The following is a 15,869-nucleotide window of genomic DNA, read 5'->3' as shown; positions in this document are numbered from 1 at the left end:
CATAAAACTCTTGCATGCTAAATCACCTGCAAGAGGTAATTTATATGTATATTTTGAAGCAGATATTCTCAAAATACTGTATTTGTGTCAATATAATACATTCATCTTTACCACATAACCTAATCCAAACATTTTAGTTTAAAGTTTTGCACAAGATCCACTTGAATCATTGCAAAAAAAAAAAAACAGTTTGATGTTCTTCATATACCACACGAGGGCGCTCAATCATCAGGCTTTTCAGGTCTGAGTCATTCACAATTTTTCCATCAAAATTCTAAGAATGATTACATAAGGCAGAATGACATTTCTTCATGTTGGCTTTTTTGTACTGAGCCAGTGATACAGCAGGACATTCAGGGATATCTAACTAATAAAAACACTGACAAAAGTTCATAATAAAATGGAGAGCTGATATTGTTTTATGTTTTTTGTTATTTCTTTTTTGGCTATTGTCAATGTGTTTGTGTAAAAAATTATGTTTGTGAAAATTCAGATATTTAATAAAAAAAAAAATGTTCCACAAATCTTTCACAATAGGCTCTATTATTCCTCAAAGTGGAACTAAACATATAGGTAAAAAATACAAACAGGTTCATCATTGAATAAGGGTTGGGTTCTGTCTCTTCTGCATTACAACAAACCTACCTGCTTGTTCACAATAAATTATTTTCACCTCTTCTCACTTCAGCATCTTGACCTGTCTTCTTCCAGGTTCAGGATCTTAGGTCTTCTTTTATGAAACATGTGCAGCTCGATATATAGATTATTCTGAGCTGGCAGGTAAATTTGTTTTATAGCAGAAGAGACATCACCTTTAGTTCTTTTTGCAGTTCTTTCTGTACAGACCCTGCTATCTTGCTTATTCAGGACAAAGTACAGGGTATGTTTAGCCCATCCCAGCTACCATTCACTCAATTTCACAGCAAGTTCATTTACTTTGGTATTGTGTAGAAATATCCAACACATACCAGGGGTTTCAAGGGGCTTCCTTTGTCAGGGCTACAAAGCTCAGAAAACATCAACAGCCAAACACTGTTCTGACCATTGTTGGCAGTAAGTCAAGCACAATTAGAAGAACCATATATAACAATACAGTTTCTATACACAAAGCAACATAAAGTTGTGTAACTGATTGCTTTAAATCCAAACCTAAAGCTGCGTACACACGTGCAATTATAGTCATTGGAAAGGATCTTTCACAATCCTTTCCAACCACTAAGCACTCCACGATGCATGAACGAGTGCTATACATACAGCACTGTTCTACTCTATGCAGAGGGGAGGGGGATAAGGACAGAGCGGCACCCCGCTGCACTCTCTCTCCCTTCCCTTGCATTAGGATCGTTCGCCGACCATCGTCCGTGGATCCGCCAGGACAGTCGTTGGACGATGGACGACGGATGCTGTACACACGCCAAATTCTTGTCCGATATTGGCCCTGAGCTGATTATCAGGCGATAACCATTGGACGTGTGTACGTAGCTTAAGACCACCTTGCATTTTGCTAAAGCAGTTATGTGACTGAACAGTACAAGAAAGATAATGCAGATAACAGTATGGGACACGGGGTTCATGAGCCATGGACAGCCAGCAGGACAGATCCGCCATCCATATGGATGGGATAAGCTTTCACAATTGTAGACAATTGTACTTTGACACACCTGACAATGAGTGCTGGGTTTCTGCTATCTTTTCTTGCTCATCACACCAACTTCTGCACCATAAATTTGGTGTAAACTTTTGGAGCTGGAATGCCAATTTTAGCTCTACAAGGGGTTCCCACATCTGTTATTAATAACTAGTTTTTATATAGCAATGACATATTAAGCAGGGCTTTACAAGGTCCATTGTCATGTCACTAACTACTCTTAAAGAGCCAGCATCTGCACATTTGGCAGCTGGCCGCAGTGAGCTATTCTAGTCCTCCGCACATGAAGCTGAACCAGAGAGATGCTATTAGGCAGGGAGCGGCGAACACACCTAGCCTAAATCTGGATCAGTTTTCGGATATGTTTTACATGGAAAGGGTATGTATTACTGTCCACTAGATGCTAAATGAGACATGAAAATGGGCCTGTGTGTTGTCCAAGCAGGTCATAGCATTGAATTCACCTAAATACCAGATCCACACCTTGTCTGTTCTTATCTGTCCATTATTTATCTGCTATTTGCCCATAGTAGTAAGGGGAAAAGAACTCCACCAAGTGACTTTAGTCAGAGTGTACACATGGCTAAGGACTTTTTTTCTCTTTCCCTATCAGTTCTGGTGTCCAGCTGTTCAGGCCCCTTGTACTACATTGTGGTTGGAATGGGAGAGAGTGCCATGCTCCACATATCCAAAAATTCCAGGTACCCTGGGAACAAAACTAAACAGTTGGGCAGTGATTGAGATGAAAATGTGCAGGGAGCAGCTTAGCTGAACCTGTTGCCTTGCCCTGCATGGCTTATTTTAGGGCAAACGGCTCAGTATATGGCAAACATTTTTAAAGTAGTTTCTTCCTGCATGTCAGATCTTACTATAGCACCTAATTTTTGTGGCTCTTCCAATGCACCCACCATCAGATGAATTTCACCCATAGGCTTAACTGCAGTTTTAGGCAGACATCATCTGCTGTGAAGGATATTTTGTTTTGTGAGCCCCTCCCTACTACATTGCATAGTTCCGAAATGACAAGTTTATCTCAGTTCATGTAAAACAGGTTTAACTTGTTTCAGTGAAACTACACTCTATTTGCAGCAATGCTCTTAGAGAAACGTATTCCCTGTTTGTCTACAAATATCTAATATTTCATTGGAGATTCCACATTCATTCACTTCCCGTAGATATTTACTATAGGAACGGATCCTTATCTTGGTGAAGTAAACATGACCTTCAACATCCTTTACACGGAATCCTAATTTTTTTATCTACCTGTCTTAAAATTTTAGGTAAATACAGCACTACATCAGTAATAATCCCTATGATGTCCCTATGCAAATATTGAATGTGAGCCGTTTTTAGGTTACATTTAAAGACTTGTGTGTGGCAGTCTAAAAAGGTGTCAGTCCAGATACTGGATGCCCTTTAAATTATATATAATACCTTCTAAAAGTGAGCTGAATTCTCCATCATTTGTGCCTTACATGCCTCCGCTCCTAGACACTCCAGCCTAAATCGGGAGGGTTTAACATGATAGTCAGTTCTGTCAATGCAGAAAACAATGGGCAAGGCTAGGTGTAATCAGGTGGTAGTCATGCCCCTTGAGACATCATTGCACTGTAGTGTAAATGGACCAGATGCATTCTAGGTTTGCTGGATCACCCAGGTTCACCTATGAAAGTCTGTCTTCTCCAGTCTTGGAGAGCTTTAGTAAATGAGACCCGATGTGTAGCATTAAAAAGAGGAGTAACCCCTTTAGAATTTGCGCTACAGCATATATTTTTTCAAATAAAAGGCCATCTTCTGCTGCATATCCATATTCAATCTGCTATGACAGTTCTTTTTAAAAAATGTATAATGCCACAGAAGATAATGCTAATGTGTAGTTGACAGTCCAGATAGTTTTTATGTCATAGTAATTGTGCAAAAACAGCCAGCACAAAAACCTCAACAGAAAGAGTCATTGTAAAAAATATTATTTGGGTTGTAGACCACTGACTACAAACTACAATAAAAACATTTGCAATGCACTGCGCAGTTTAAGTGCATCAATTAGCGCTTTTTCACATACAACATAAAAACAGTGCAATGGTCATAACTATGTCAAATACAAGATCAGATCAGTCAGTGCCCTTGGAAGTACTAGGCCTTTACAGCATTGCCAGTGTAAGAGGTACATTAGATTGTGAGCCCCTGTGAGGGACAGCTAGTGACATGACTATGGACTTTGTACAGCGCTGTGTAATATGTCGGCGCTATATAAATACTGGTTAATTATAATAATATGCCTGGTGCATTGCTGTCAGTGTTAAAATAATGCCCCATACTTGGTGTCAATGTAAAATATACCCTACTTACATTAGTGACAGTGTGAAATCATTTCTACTGCATTATAAGTAGTGTAATTTGGAAAATAATGCTTCTTTTGGAGCAGAACCTGTTTCTTTACATGCTGGCAAAGAGTCTCCCTGCATAAACGTCCCCTGCAGCTTAAGTGACCAGTCAGAGATACAAAGGAAACGAATGACAGAAGTCCTCCTCTGCCAGTCACAGGACTGCCTAAGTATTCCAGGAAACCATGTTACAGAATCTCCACTGTCACCAATAGGAAAGACTTTATGCTGGTGGGAGAGCTATGAGGTTGCCAAGAGAAACTCCGCTAGCCCTCCGGCAAAAACCCCATTGTCACAGACCTTTGTTGGTGACACATTTAGATCAATTGTTTAATTTCCAAGTGACAGGAACTAAATATTTAAAAGCTCTAGCGTCTATGGCTGAGCAAATCATGACACTGCAACAAATAAAACATGGCCAAAAAGTTCCCTTGTTCCCTGACCTAACACCACCACAGGGGTTGGTGCCAGGTGGGGGTGAAATAGAGGTGCTGTCTCTATTCCATTTACTTCCTTTCTGAACATGAGTCAATTGTCACACATCTCCCTCAAATATTTCCAATGTCTCGTTCAGATGAGGCTAAGCAGTCACATCTTCTTCTAAACTGGACGTTGTTATAATCATCAACTTTGTGTAATTAGATAAGGCCATGAGTTCTTGTAGTGTGACTATGCCGTGTGATACAGAGTGCTGTTCCCTATGTTGAGAGTTAAATCAAATGATAGCCAGACTACATAACTTTTTTAAAGAATCAGCACAGCATTGGTGGCCTATTTATGTTAGCATTGGTTTAGATTAGGATAAAAAGAAATGTGCCAAAGCACAGCTAAGCAAGAACTGTGTTATAAACGTCCTACATAGAGACAAGGACTTAGTGAACAAGAACTAGAAGGTGGAATCATTTTGCTAAAAATGCATTATTTATGTAACCACATTTGTTCCACTTCCTAAACTATAGCATTCTAAAAGCAGATTCAGCTTTGGTCAGTATTGGTGTTCTCTGTTCTTTTTCAATGATGCTAGTAGTATACATTGAATGTTTGACACCCAGGTTGAATTCCTTTTCAACACTCCTTTTATATGTCTAAATGATTTTTAGTAATAATACCACACTGAAACATATATGTTAAATATATATGTACAATTGTTTATATTTATATAAATAATATAAATGTTAGTAAAAAAATGAATGATTTGAATTAAATGGTTTAATGGCAGCTGCACATAGCATGCTGCGGTAAAACATTGGATATAAAAGGAGCATGGTTTAATAGTAACAGGCCTGTAGTTGTTCAAATTATAGTTATATAGTCCTAACTGTGGTGATTAATTATTAAAAATATGTTAATCCTGACGATACATGATATACAACTGGGTAATTGTATAAAATATGCAGGCAATGAACAGCCAACTATTACAACACGTGGATGAAAAGCAGGTAGAGGCAAAGTGATTTGTAAAACATTGGCTACCTTTTCACCCATGTGTTATAATGCCACTTCTGTTGTGCATGGCACCTTTACCCATGGGTTGTTACCCAATGCTGGAAAGTCCCAGTATAAGCACCTTTGGGTGTCTATATCCCAGCTGGCTGTATCTTGGGTTGATTACACTCACTGCCCTGCAATCATGGTATATTGGCCAGATTATGGTTCTGCAATTGACTGTAAGCAAGCATGGCTAGGGCGAGCTAATAGCGGATCTCTGATAATGCTCTGGAATTGCTTTTTGATATTCAGTATTTTACTACATGAACTTTATCCTACTATCCTGCTTTATTAAAGTTACCTAAATATTTCAAATTGTTAGTGGGAGAACACAAAGAAGTTCTATTTGCTCTCCCCAAGCAAAGTTTTTGGAACTGGTTTTGTGACATTTCAGTGTCCAGAGGAAAAATAGTTGCAGTTGGCCCTCCCTGAGTCTCCTTTTAAGACAATGGACTGTAAAAAACAAGACTAACATGTTTCCTATCAGCATAAATATGAAGAAATGTAAAGAATGTAGTTATCTAAACCAGCTTATTAGCTGCTCAGAGTTTTTTAGGGGGAAGTCTGCAATCAAATCATTCTGACTCTGTCCATCAAAGAATCCAGTGTTCAGGAGAAAAGCACATTAAAATGATAATCACCGGGATAGTATCGCTTCTCATTTCTTTATCTGCAGTTGCAGCAGGTAAGTGAAGTTTTCTAAATTAATCTTTTATAGCATAGTACTATATATAGTATTTTATAGCAGTTACTTTTTAGGAATAACACGCAATCATTGTTAAAGGGACTTTGTCATCAAGTAAGACACCTGTAAGGTACAACCTTTCCATGAATCATGGGATTATTCATAAACTGAATGCTACTTTAAAGGAAGCACATTGATTAATACCTTTAAGTTATAGTCTCAAAGCCTGGAAGTGGCTGCTTCATCAAAGTCCTTTCACACAAGTGCTTTGTGACCAATGGCCATTTTTAATGTAATTTGTTAAAGATCTGAAATTATATGCAATCATCAGATAGGGAATGAGAACCAAACAATTCACAGCAATCTGTAATAGTAAGGATCTTAGTGGTGCAGCAAATACCAGTAGTCTGTATGATATTTAGGAATCCTTGGATGCTAAGCAAACATTGTTTTACATATGTTAATGATTTGGGAAAGATTTTTTATAAGATTAAAAAAGTACAGAAATGATAAAAGACAAAACTAAAACAACAAAGGTACAAAAATATCATATTAACTTTGTGGTCCAACATTCAGCAAAACAAACAAAAGAAAATCAGCATCTATCTCTAAACCACAAGACACCAAAAGTGACTAAGGAAATATTCTAAAAAGTACAATGTAAAAAATAAAATATGGGGACTTCACTTTTTTTTACAAACTGCCACCGCCTAATAATTCCATGCAATTAATGGGTTGTCATTGTCTATGTCATTTTGTTATTTCAAGGAATTAAAATCAGCTTATTTGTTGGGTGTAGGAAAAACAAATAATTGCATTAAAATGTGTTTATTTACCAGCCACATTATTTATTTGTTTATATTTTTAAAAGGCAACCATCAAAGATTTTAGACATTTTTGTGACATATATGTTCTTGGAACAAATAAAAAAATCTTACAACCTGAGGGATAAACAAAGGATGTTGGACATAGTAACAAAATTGTTGAAATGTTGATCATAACCACTATAAAATATCAGCGTATATTTGTCACAAGTATTTTAAGCTGCAACCTGCCAGAACAGTATTCTGAGCAACTATAACTGGGCTAGCTAAACAGTGTGATGAGTATGAAGTGTATTTCAAGGCAAAAGTTTATTTCAAGTTGTGAATAAATTGGGGGATAATTAGAACTTCCATCAGATTTTTATTGCTGTTTGCTTATCTTTAAGAAAGATTTCTATCATTTTTTGTTCCAATGACAACTGTTTTACCAGATCGATAGTAAGGAGAAATTTGCAACTGGGGCAATAAATTAAATCTGATTGGGGTACTAGTTTTTCTTTTCTGATAAAGAACTTGTTTTGTCTGTGTGACTATTGGAAACAGTTTCCTGCATTTCCGGTTTAGGAAAAGATTGTCAGCAGCATTGGAATTCAGGGTAAATCTCTCTGATGAATCACTAGATAGCAATAAAACCCAAAAGGAATCATCATCCTTTACCACACTATCTAAAACAGAAATAAAGTTTTGGCTGGACATACTTTTATTGGAAATGGTGCTGGTATACCTATATGTAAAATGGACACAAAAGCTCTCAGGTTTTGTTACCATTTACAGCATCTCAAGGACTCAAATTTACTTTAAAATAAAACTGTTGTTTGATTGTAATCAATTTACAGTTTATCAGACTCAGAATGCGTTAAAGGGATTGTAGCCAATCAGTGCAATCCCACTGTACAGTTTATTACTATTCAGTATACTAAAGCTGGACGTTCATTAAATGCATACCTTGGATCTAGGGATAGACATTTGATACATTTGAAGTGGTTTGTACCAGATTTGTGATTATAGTGTAATTTATGGCACCACTAATGGATGTCTAGAAGATCTAGGCAAACCTGTCAGAGTGGGGACCGTATGCAGTGCTGATGAGAAACATGTTAGGAGGAGAGGAATGAATTGAGATTACCTGGTCTGTCTTTTGTTGCTTTACAGTTATACAATGAGAGATAGAAGGTGATCACAATGTATTGTGTTACTGTAGTTGAGAAAAGTCAAATTACCAAATTATGCGGCTAAACCTCAGCAGAACATTGCAAAATATGCAACACTTAGCATGTAAAACAGTTGCAATATATGCAATGCAACTGTGTATTTAGCTGACTTGTTTAAGTATTAAACAATTTCTATATTAACATAGGTTTGGTTTTAAAATATGCCAAAAAATTACATTTATGTTAGTAACAATCACTGCATCATCAGAAATATATATATATTATTTATAGTTGGGTGCTTTGTAACGTAAGATTTCTGTGTTCATTGTTCAAATGTACATGGGCATCTACCATTTTCCTTCAATATTTTTATTTTAAAACAGTGTAATTAGATATGCTTTGCCAACTTACATTTTGTATTTCAAGGTCTATAGGTGCCTAAAGACAGACAGTGGCCATTATGAGCTGCTACAGCACTCCCATATATGTGCTGTATTGTGTATATATTTTATGTTAGATAGGATGGAAAAGATGGAGATGGAAAGGAAGGAACACATAAACCCTGATATATATGAAAAGACAGCTTGTTGCTGGAATATCCTAACAAACAAGAAGTTACCCACCTAATATCATGTATAGTCTGGAAATATGTCACCATTATGAAAGTAATTTAAGAGTTGAGGTTTTGATTATTATCCTATAATATCAATTTTGGGTAGATGGACCCTTTAGGAATCTTTTGTACTGTTCGGTACTGTTTGTGTAATGCTCACATCAGTGGTGACACCACATACCCACAGGCTGTGTAATATAACAGGTGAGTTTCTATCATGTACAGCACATGAATTACTAATTCATAGGCATTTGATGATAATAAAATGAGCACAGAACGATACAGAAGGATATATAGTGCACAACAAACTTGTGTTACTGTTACCACTTTACATGTGCCTAAAATCACCAACTTTTGACTGATATTTAATCAGATTGGCTCATGGGAAATCTTAGGCTGGAGAGCATACACTTTTATCAGTGTACCTGGGTGATCCAGAAAACCTGGAATAGATTTCCTAAAAGTAATTGGCTTTTTCACTGGTTGGTGAAAAAGCAGATAATAATTATGTCTCACATCCATAGCTGTGTAACTATCAGGCTGGATGTAAAGGAATACAAATCCATCAGCATGTAAACAATTCTCACATATGTATTTCACCTGTTCATGTAGCCTAAACTTATCTCTGATAATTATCTGACCATAAGCACAATATGTTTTGCAGATTTAAGATATTATGTTCCACAGCTGACTAACAGTCCCATTCAAGGAAGAGTGACAACTTCTACATTTGTACTGGACAAACCTCAATGTCTGTTTGGAAGCACTTCAAGCAATACTGTCTGGTTAGTTGTTGCTAGCAGTACAGGTAAGGAAAACTGCAGTGATGTATAAAATCCTATTCTTATTATATCAAAAATAAAGTTTAACGTTTTATATATTTTTTTCTTTAAGCTGTTGTGGACGATCAAACCCTGGCGACATTAACACCCCACTCTTTATTCAATACAAAACAGTACTACCATACCTTCCCAAATCCTGCCACATTCTATACTTGCACTAGTACACCTGGGTATATCAAAGTTGGCAATGATACTTCCTGCACAAACATTTATTGCAATAAACCTTTATCACCGGGGACTTACAAGTAAGTGATCATTTCTGGTGATTTCTAAGCCTATTTACTTGTCATTTTTTAAAGATACAGTACAGTAGTTTTATTTAATGAATGTAAAAGGTTAATTAATGTCAGATTAATCCCACTAATACAAATGGCTGTTCTTGTCTCTGACATACACAGTAGTCCCCCACACAACTGTGGGGCAACCACTGTGCATTTCAATGGAGGAAAGCACCGTTTCTATGGAAGGCTAGGACAACATTTTTATGAGCATTTTTGTAGTTTGGTTGTCATTTAAGCGTTTTGTCCATGTTTTTCAATAAGGCTGCAAATAAATGATCTTATCACAAGATTTCTGGCATGATCAACAGATATTTTTACTAGTACTACTAAGAAAAAAAATTGTTTACACACTTTATTTTAAAATATTTATTATAGAATGTTATCTATTGTAAAAAGCTAATATTTTACAATAGATGTTGTGAATTTGAGAATAAATTGAGGTGAATTTCCTTTACTCCCTGTCTATAATAATAAACCTTGTATAATGCATAGTCTGAAAATAGGTCTTCGTTATACAAGCCTTTAGTGACTGGTACTGGTATTTAGCATGAAACAAATGATATGTAATAATTGGAATTCACAAACTTCTGCGCACTTTTTTTTGTAAGTTTATAGCTTCCTAAATCAGCTCACTGGTCAAGAATATATATCATTTTTATGTTTGTCAGCATTTACTAGGATTTTAATAGTATTAATGGTTTACTTTTGCTCCAGGACTCTCATATTAAATGTTACATTTTTTACCTACAGGGTGAAATTTGTGGTGCTCGACAGTGCAGATAAACTGATTGATGTAACAAGTTGGTCAAATAATATCATACTTCGTGACGGTAATTTTACTTGACATTATTACTGGACATTATTGTTTGGATGATTATTATCTATGTTTTCCAGTATATATACCTCATAAAAATATTAAGATATGTTCTGTATGTATTGAATATTAGGTGATCACAATAGGATTAGAGTAAACAGATATTGAATTGCAGTCTAGGTACTACTGTCAACAGTTGTGTTTAGATATCACCAAAATTCATATAAATTTTAGAAGTATTTATTTTTTAAAACAAATCCTAAAAATAATATGAAGAATACACAAGCAGGTATAGCAGGATACTTGCAGTGAAGCTGAACTAGTTCCCACTGGCCAGCAGTGAGTTGTGAATAATATTATTGTCAGGGGTTGCCCAAGGATTGAACATTTTTTCAAGGTTTCCCCCATGGTGAAAAGGCTGAGAAAGGCAGCTCTAGACACTGACTTCCATAATATACAACCTTAATCAATTTATATATGGTATTAGGTTTGATAATTTGGGATCTTTTGTTTCTAATAGTAAATAGTTTCTTAAGCATGGGATAGCAGTTACATGTGGCATGCTTCATCTTTTCCAACTAGTTTATTTTATCAGGTTTACAGAATCACAGGGCATATTAAAAATTGTAAATCTTTTTTCAGACCCTATTGAAAGAAATGCACCAATCAGGGCTATTTGTTAAATCATTTTATATTTATATTACCAGGAAAGGATCGAGCACGAATTGATACATGGCCAGGAAGACGCAGTGGGGGCATGATTGTTATTACTACCATACTATCAATCCTCCTTGCTGCTGTTCTTGTTTGCCTGGTTGGGACATTCATTGTTGGAAGGTAAAGAAAAATTATATAGCCAGATAAAAGTTGCATTCGCTTTCTTTTTAATTTACATATTGTCTGTCTCCACTTCTAAAGGTAAAGTATCAAGATGTTAACAGATTGACCTCTATGCACAGATAATTGAAGAAAGCAGGAGGAATAGCAGATAAGAATTGCATTCTCTGTTCTGCTTTGATTGTGCAGAGTATGGGTCTAAATATTTGTAACTTCAAATCTTTAAGTAAATTTATGGACAAGGTCAACAGGAGGCAAATGTTCTTTTACTGGATCCTTGCACATGGCAAATCGTGGTAGCAGAGTGTTTTGGGGAAAACAATAATCATAATTAATACACAGCATTTATAAAGCGCCATCATATTACACAGCGCTGTACAAAGTCTATAGTCATTTCACTAGCTGTGACTCATGTCATCTAACTTCCTTTTGCTGGAGCACTTTGATCAGAATATATGCTTGTAATACATTATAGAAAACATTTGTTTTGGACCTTAGCCTTACAAATCTTCCTGTAAATTCTACAGCACACACCCATCAACATTTTTATGTTCACGTGTATCCACATGCTGTATAGGGAGCAATAACTTGAACAGACAGGATTTTATAAGCAAGAACGAAAGATGTTAGATGAGGGTACAGAAAATAAATTTCATTATAATACTTTTATAAAAAAAAAACATTTTTAAATGTTAAGCTACAGGGCAGGTTTACCTTTATTAAACCCTACACAAATCCTCTCTTCCTAAACTAACCTGGAACTGCCCTCATCCACCTCAATATTTACCTCCTTTGCAAAAATACTTCTATAGTTTTTTTAATTTCTGTTTAATAATGTTAGATAACAATACCATAAGATTAACACAAAGTAACTTCAACCCTAATTCTCCAGGGAGTTTTTTAATTTTAGTAACTGATCTCTTTTTGCATGTAAAGCTACGTACACACGTCAGATTTTTATCGCCCGATAATCGGCATCGGCCAAATATCGGGCGAAGATCTGCCGTGTGTACAGTCGGTGTCGTCCATCGTCCGGACGACCGACCTGCTGGATCCACGGACGATGGACGACAACCGATCCTAATGAAAGGGAAGGGGGAGAGTGCGTAGCAGGGTGCCGCTCCGTCGCTCTCCCCCTCCCCTCTCCATAGAGCATGAACGGTGCTGTATGTACAGCACCGTTCATGCATCGTGCAGTCCATTGTCGTTGGAAAGGATCGTGTAAGATCCTTTCCAACGACAAAAATTGCAAGTGTGTACGCAGCTTTAGCTTGTATCTGGAAGAATGTTGCTATAATACTTATTTTCAAAGTACGTTTTTTAAAGTTTTTGAGATAGAAGAAAAGAGCTGGGGATCCTGTTCATTTCTGACAGCTCATAAAAGTAAAAAAGAATAGTTAAAGATTTTTTTTATCTGATAAAGACAATGTTTTATATAGTCCTAAGTATTTTGTATGTCATTTTATGCTTGTATATATGTTAATTTTTTTTTTCTTCTCAGCAAAAACCTTCCATGTTATATGCAGAAGACAGAAAGAAAACAGATTCCCATCCCTCAAACAGCTGACCTGAAAAATTATAAAACGCACCATACACCTTCAAATAGTGATCTGTATGCTCAGCCAATAGCATAGTTGTTATTTTTCCATACCGTGACCTATTAAATTACCTGACAATGTGATAACTGTTTACACATGATAAAGTACATTGTACCATCACAATCTCTATGTGATAGTCCAATGTTTAAGTTACATTGTTATGATTATACCTAATAAGTTTAAAAAAAAATGTAAAGGTTGCACTGTGCCATAATCATAGGTTTTAATCAAATAGATACTCTGTATTTTTGTAGCAACTTGATTCTGTTTTATGATCATCAATATATTATTTTTGTTTTATATTAGAAAACCAAAAAATGCAATTTTGTTGTCTGTTTAAAAAATTAGGGAAATTAGACGTGTAGCCTGAGCAGCTAGTCAGATTTCAGATGCCATGTAACAGATTAGAAATTGAACTTCTAAATAGTAGCTGTGTGTAACACCTACACAACCCAAAACTGCTAATACTTAACTGAATTAGAGGCAGGGGTAAAGCAAGAAAAATTTATTTGTAGATATTCTTAACTTGTTTCTGGTGGAAAAGTCACTATGTAACTTTTTAAAAGACTGTCCTGACTTTTGATCTTGACCAGATACTCTTTACAGTTTAACAAGCTTTGCAGTAAATGATGGTATTGGGTAAAGTTTAGTTACCTTTTTTATATAGTTTATAAGGTTTTATTGTTCGTCTATTTTATTCTGTATGCAGTCTTTGTTTTACAATAAACTTTTATAAAAGACATAGAATTCCAACTTTATTTAACTATTGCTGAGCTAAAAAGTGACATGCAAGAATACTAAAAGACCCAGAAAGGAATAATTTAATCACTGCATTACCAAGAAGGAAGAAACAGTATACATATATAAAAAGCAAATATGGATATCCTCCAGCACATACATATCGAAAAGCTAAAAACATTTTAAAAAATAAATACCGGTACCAGTTTACTTTGAGGCAATTACATATGGTATACCCTTGGAGTATACTGGATATCTGAAACAAATAAGAACATGCTTGGCATTAAAAAGACAGTCCTGAAATTTGGTGCTATTTTCAAACCACTTCCAGGAACATGAAGGTATTCACATAATATAACAGGACACATAATAGACAGTTTGTCTCCAATAATCGGAACTCAGATCGTGTGTGCTGAAAAAAATGAATTCTATAATATGCACCTCTATGTACAATACACTATTTTATTGCACTGACTAAATACAAATGCTCCCTAAAAATCCAAATTGTGTCGTAGTAAAATAAATTACTATGTTTAAGAGTAATTATGATAATATTTTACAATCCTGAGACAGCCTGAAGCAAAAACCAATAAATATTTTATGATTAAGTGTCATGAATGAGGGCGTGCTTATATTCTCAGGGAGTATCAGCAAATTTAAGGAAATATTTCTGACACGTGAAACCAAAGATACCAAAATGGTAGTCAATACACCAACATATAAATACACAGGTTAGCATTAAATTCTTTAGACTGGGTACATAAATTTTGTTTTGAAATTTTAGCTAAATACTGCTCACAGCAATGCATTCCTTCAAATTATACACTGTAAATACAAGTGGCAGGGTTATACTAATACCGACAGTAATGAAATAAAATATAATACTGGGTAAAGTTAAATAAAATGTGTCAATGGGATGAGTTACTGTGTGGTCGTTACACAGAAAAGAGAGTTGGACTGCCAACTAGCACAACCTTTAAATTGGCTTAAAAGAAACAGATTTTACTGTCATTGTTTGCTGTAAGCAAGACGGATAGCCTTGCTGCCACCAATAATAATAATAATAATGTTATCATTATATAAAAAACATATGAATACAAATTACGTCAAAATTAGATAAATAAATAAGAACCTGATGAATCTCTTGCAACTAAGGATATCCAAAACTATCAATATTAAAAGCCAATACAGCTATTTTGGATCTAGGGAATTAATTTAACCAACCTAATGCTGAGGGAAACCATAAAATTAGCTTCATAATAAACATAATTTTTCCTTTCTGGTGCCCATATATGGCAGTGATTGCAACAGGCTTGTTTATAATAAAAGAAGGGGACTAAAATTATCCAACATACACGGCAAGAAAGGGATCATATGCAGCCATTGATAGACACCAGAAACTGCGCTACCTATTAGGGCAATTTTCTGGTTTCCTAATGCCTACATAACCTACTAATAAGTAGGTTATTAATGTAATGCAGAATAATTATTAACACAATAAATAGAAACCTGTACAATTATTGATCAAAACTTACCATAGTCGTTCTGCAGACTTTTTTGTTGGGGATGGCATGAGCTGCCTACGATGTGACATCTCCTAAATCAGTGTTTCTCAGGGTTCCTTCAGATGTTGCCAGGGGTAATGAGCACTTTCTGACTCTCAGGCTAGTTTAACTGACACCTGTGATCTTTTTGGCTATCTGTAAGGAAGACATTCATCCCACTGGCCAGCAGTTTAGGAGGCATTTTTGCACTGACCACCACGCTAATGTACTGTAAAACCCCGCCTTGTACTTAAACATTAAATAATATATCCTAAAACCAGATAAGTACCACTACAATAAGGATAGGTCCGAAACTCACTTGTGTGCTACAAGAACATTAATAAATCCTAAATCCTGCTATGCATTACAGCAGTATAGATAAACCTTTAATCCTTCTGTGTACTAAGAATAAAACATAAACT

At 35.6% G+C, this 15,869-nt stretch overlaps 1 protein-coding gene across 1 annotated transcript; it reads left to right on the top strand.

The window, feature by feature from the left end:
- The first annotated feature begins 6,150 nt into the window (after positions 1-6,150).
- LOC140327596 (uroplakin-3b-like) lies at positions 6,151-13,887 on the top strand. The gene is made up of 6 exons (XM_072407015.1): positions 6,151-6,205; positions 9,458-9,601; positions 9,688-9,880; positions 10,667-10,746; positions 11,438-11,567; positions 13,069-13,887. The coding sequence occupies exons 1-6, from the start codon at positions 6,151-6,153 to the stop codon at positions 13,199-13,201; spliced, it is 735 nt and encodes a 244-aa protein (XP_072263116.1). The 3' UTR covers positions 13,202-13,887.
- The last annotated feature ends 1,982 nt before the right edge of the window (positions 13,888-15,869 follow it).

The sequence above is a fragment of the Pyxicephalus adspersus genome, chromosome 1 (genome assembly GCF_032062135.1).
Source record: "Pyxicephalus adspersus chromosome 1, UCB_Pads_2.0, whole genome shotgun sequence".
Lineage (NCBI taxonomy): Eukaryota > Metazoa > Chordata > Amphibia > Anura > Pyxicephalidae > Pyxicephalus > Pyxicephalus adspersus.
Note: the sequence above shows the minus strand (reverse complement) of the source record. Positions and strands in the feature narration are given on the sequence as shown.

What these genes read in the sequence shown, in the direction of transcription:
- LOC140327596 (XM_072407015.1), top strand. Translation starts at nt 6,151, where the DNA reads ATGATAATCACCGGGATAGTATCGCTTCTCATTTCTTTATCTGCAGTT. An exon ending in TTTATCTGCAGTTGCAGCAG is followed by an intron (nt 6,206 to 9,457) that starts GTAAGTGAAGTT and finishes TATGTTTTGCAG; the next exon opens with ATTTAAGATATTATGTTCCA. An exon ending in TTATCACCGGGGACTTACAA is followed by an intron (nt 9,881 to 10,666) that starts GTAAGTGATCAT and finishes TTTTACCTACAG; the next exon opens with GGTGAAATTTGTGGTGCTCG.